At 39.4% G+C, this 2,500-nt stretch overlaps 1 protein-coding gene across 2 annotated transcripts in view; it reads left to right on the top strand.

Annotated features, from left to right (window-relative positions):
- The window catches only part of LOC137642269 (organic cation transporter protein-like), a 21,433-nt gene extending 19,461 nt beyond the window's left edge, over window positions 1-1,972 (top strand). Inside the window, exons 12-13 of one of the 2 annotated variants that reach the window (XM_068374797.1) lie at window positions 93-212; window positions 1,671-1,972. In XM_068374797.1, coding sequence (XP_068230898.1) covers window positions 93-212; window positions 1,671-1,901 — 351 coding nt within the window. In that variant the 3' untranslated portion in view covers window positions 1,902-1,972. The remainder of the gene's footprint in view (window positions 1-92; window positions 213-1,670) is intronic. The other variant, XM_068374796.1, reaches the window with a different exon arrangement.
- Window positions 1,973-2,500: the final 528 nt, after the last annotated feature.

The raw sequence follows: 2,500 nt of genomic DNA, 5'->3' as shown, positions 1-2,500 counted from the left end.
TGTAAGCTACTTTATGTATGCATATATGAGTTAATATTTCTGTATTAGCAATGTATCATATTTGTTCATTTGTTTTTCTTTGCATCGTTTAGGTAAACTACGTTTACGCCGCAGAACTATTCCCGACCGTTATCCGAACTCGTGGATTCTCGTATACAAATGTCATCGGAACTGTTGGTGAAATTATCATACCTCTGGTCACCGATATAGCGGTATGTATAAATAGAGAGAGAGAGAGAGAGAGAGAGAGAGAGAGAGAGAGAGAGAGAGAGAGAGAGAGAGAGAGAGAGAGAGAGTTACAATAATTTTGGATGTCTCAAAGACTTTTAGTTCATCCGATGAGACTCCATTTGGTCCTGGATAGAGCGAATTAGTTTAAACGTTTAGAGAGATTGTATGATCTTGTCTAAATTATTCTTGAGAGAGAGAGAGAGAGAGAGAGAGAGAGAGAGAGAGAGAGAGAGAGAGAGAGAGAGTTACAAGAATTTGGATGTCTCAAAGACTTTTAGTTCATCCGATGAGACTCCATTTGCTCTTGGATAGAGCGAATTAGTTTAAATGTTTAGAGAGTTTGTATGATTTTATCTTATAGAGAGAGAGAGAGAGAGAGAGAGAGAGAGAGAGAGAGAGAGAGAGAGAGAGAGAGAGAGAGAGAGAGAGAGTTACAAGGATTTATGATGTCTCAAAGACTTTTTAGTCTATCCGCAGACTCCATTTGCTCTTGGGTAGAGCGAATTAGTTTAATAAACGTCTATTGGGGTTTTAGTAGGTTGGCCAGGGCACTAGCCACCCGTTGCGATACTACCGCTAAAGAGTAATGGGGTCCCTTGACTAGCCAGACAGTACTACATTGGATCCTTCTCTCTGGTTACGGTTCATTTTCCCTTCGCCTACACACACACTGAATAGTCTGGCATATTCTTACATATTCTCCTCTGTCCTCACAAACCTGACAACACTGAGATTACTAAACAATTCTTCTTCACCCAAGAAGTTACTGCACTGTAATTGTTCAGTGGCCACTTTCCTCTTGGTAAGGGTAGAAGGGACTCTTTAGCTATGGTAAGCAGCTCTTCTGGGAGAGGGACACTCCAAAATAAACCATTGTTCTCTAGCCTTGGGTGGTGCCATAGCCTCTGTACCATGGTCTTCCACTGTCTTGGATTAGAGTTCTCTTGCCTGAGGGTACACTCGGGCACACTATTCTATCTTATTTCTCTTCCTCTTGTTTTCTTAAAGTTGTCATAGTTCATATAGGAGATATTTATTTTAATGTTACTGTTCTTGAGATATTTTATTTTTCCTTGTTTCCTTTCCTCACTGGGCTATTTTCCCTGTTGGAGCCCCTGGGCTTATAGCATCCTGGTTTTCCAACTAAGGTTATAGCTTAGCAACTAATAATAATAATAATAATAATAGTAATAAGATCTTGTCTAACTTATTCCCGAGAGAGAGAGAGAGAGAGAGAGAGAGAGAGAGAGAGAGAGAGAGAGAGAGAGAGAGAGAGAGAGAGAGAGAGAGAGAGAGAGAGAGAGAGAGAGAGAGAGAGAGAGAGATTATTTCTATAGCTATGAAGTAGTAGTGAGTTAAGCAAAACCTCTCTAGATCATACAGACATAAACAAACATTCACATCTAAGCGCTTCTTCTTCTTCTTCTTCTTCTTCACAGGTGCAATACTATTCCTGGGCACCCAGCGTGACTTTCGGCGTAGCTGGGATACTCGCCAGCCTCCTTCTGCCTTTGCTGCCCGAAACGAAGGACAGGACGATGCCAGAGACAATGCAGGACGTAGAGGATAGGTACTGGTACGAGTATAAAGGACTTCCAAGGAACTCTGAGGCTCCTACGGAATCAAATACGGATATATGTCCGGAAGGAAGGAAAAAGGCAGTGGTTTGAAAATGTTAACCAGTTCAATTTGTGAACTATTTTGTCTTTAACTGATCATTAATGTGATTGAGAAATCTTTACCTTCTTGGTACAATTAGAAATTATTCTCTTCTAGGATCAATATATTTTAAACTGAGGAGTATAGAATAAATACATAGTTTATATGAAACAATTTTGACCAAAATATGAGGAATGAATATGCAATATTCGGGTAGTGAACCCCTTATGACTTCTATGAAGTTACGTGCCCTATATCTGATGGCTATACGAGAATAAGCAATGTTGATTTATATAAATGTATATAAACCGGAGAGAGAGAGAGAGAGAGAGAGAGAGAGAGAGAGAGAGAGAGAGAGAGAGAGAGAGAGAGAGAGAGAGAGAGAGAGAGAGAGAGCATAAAATAATAAAAACTTAATTTCGTATTAGTATTTAATTCAATCCACTTTCATTCCATTGTTTTTACGAGGCTTTGGAAACTTAATTCGAACTGATGATAAGATTCCAAAATCATTGAAGCTTTAAAAGGTCATAAACACATACAACAACAGCAACAACAACAACAACAACAACAACAAATGTAGCCGTTTTTAGTCCACTGCACGACAAAG

Source organism: Palaemon carinicauda, chromosome 6 (genome assembly GCF_036898095.1).
Source record: "Palaemon carinicauda isolate YSFRI2023 chromosome 6, ASM3689809v2, whole genome shotgun sequence".
NCBI lineage: Eukaryota > Metazoa > Arthropoda > Malacostraca > Decapoda > Palaemonidae > Palaemon > Palaemon carinicauda.
Note: the sequence above shows the minus strand (reverse complement) of the source record. Positions and strands in the feature narration are given on the sequence as shown.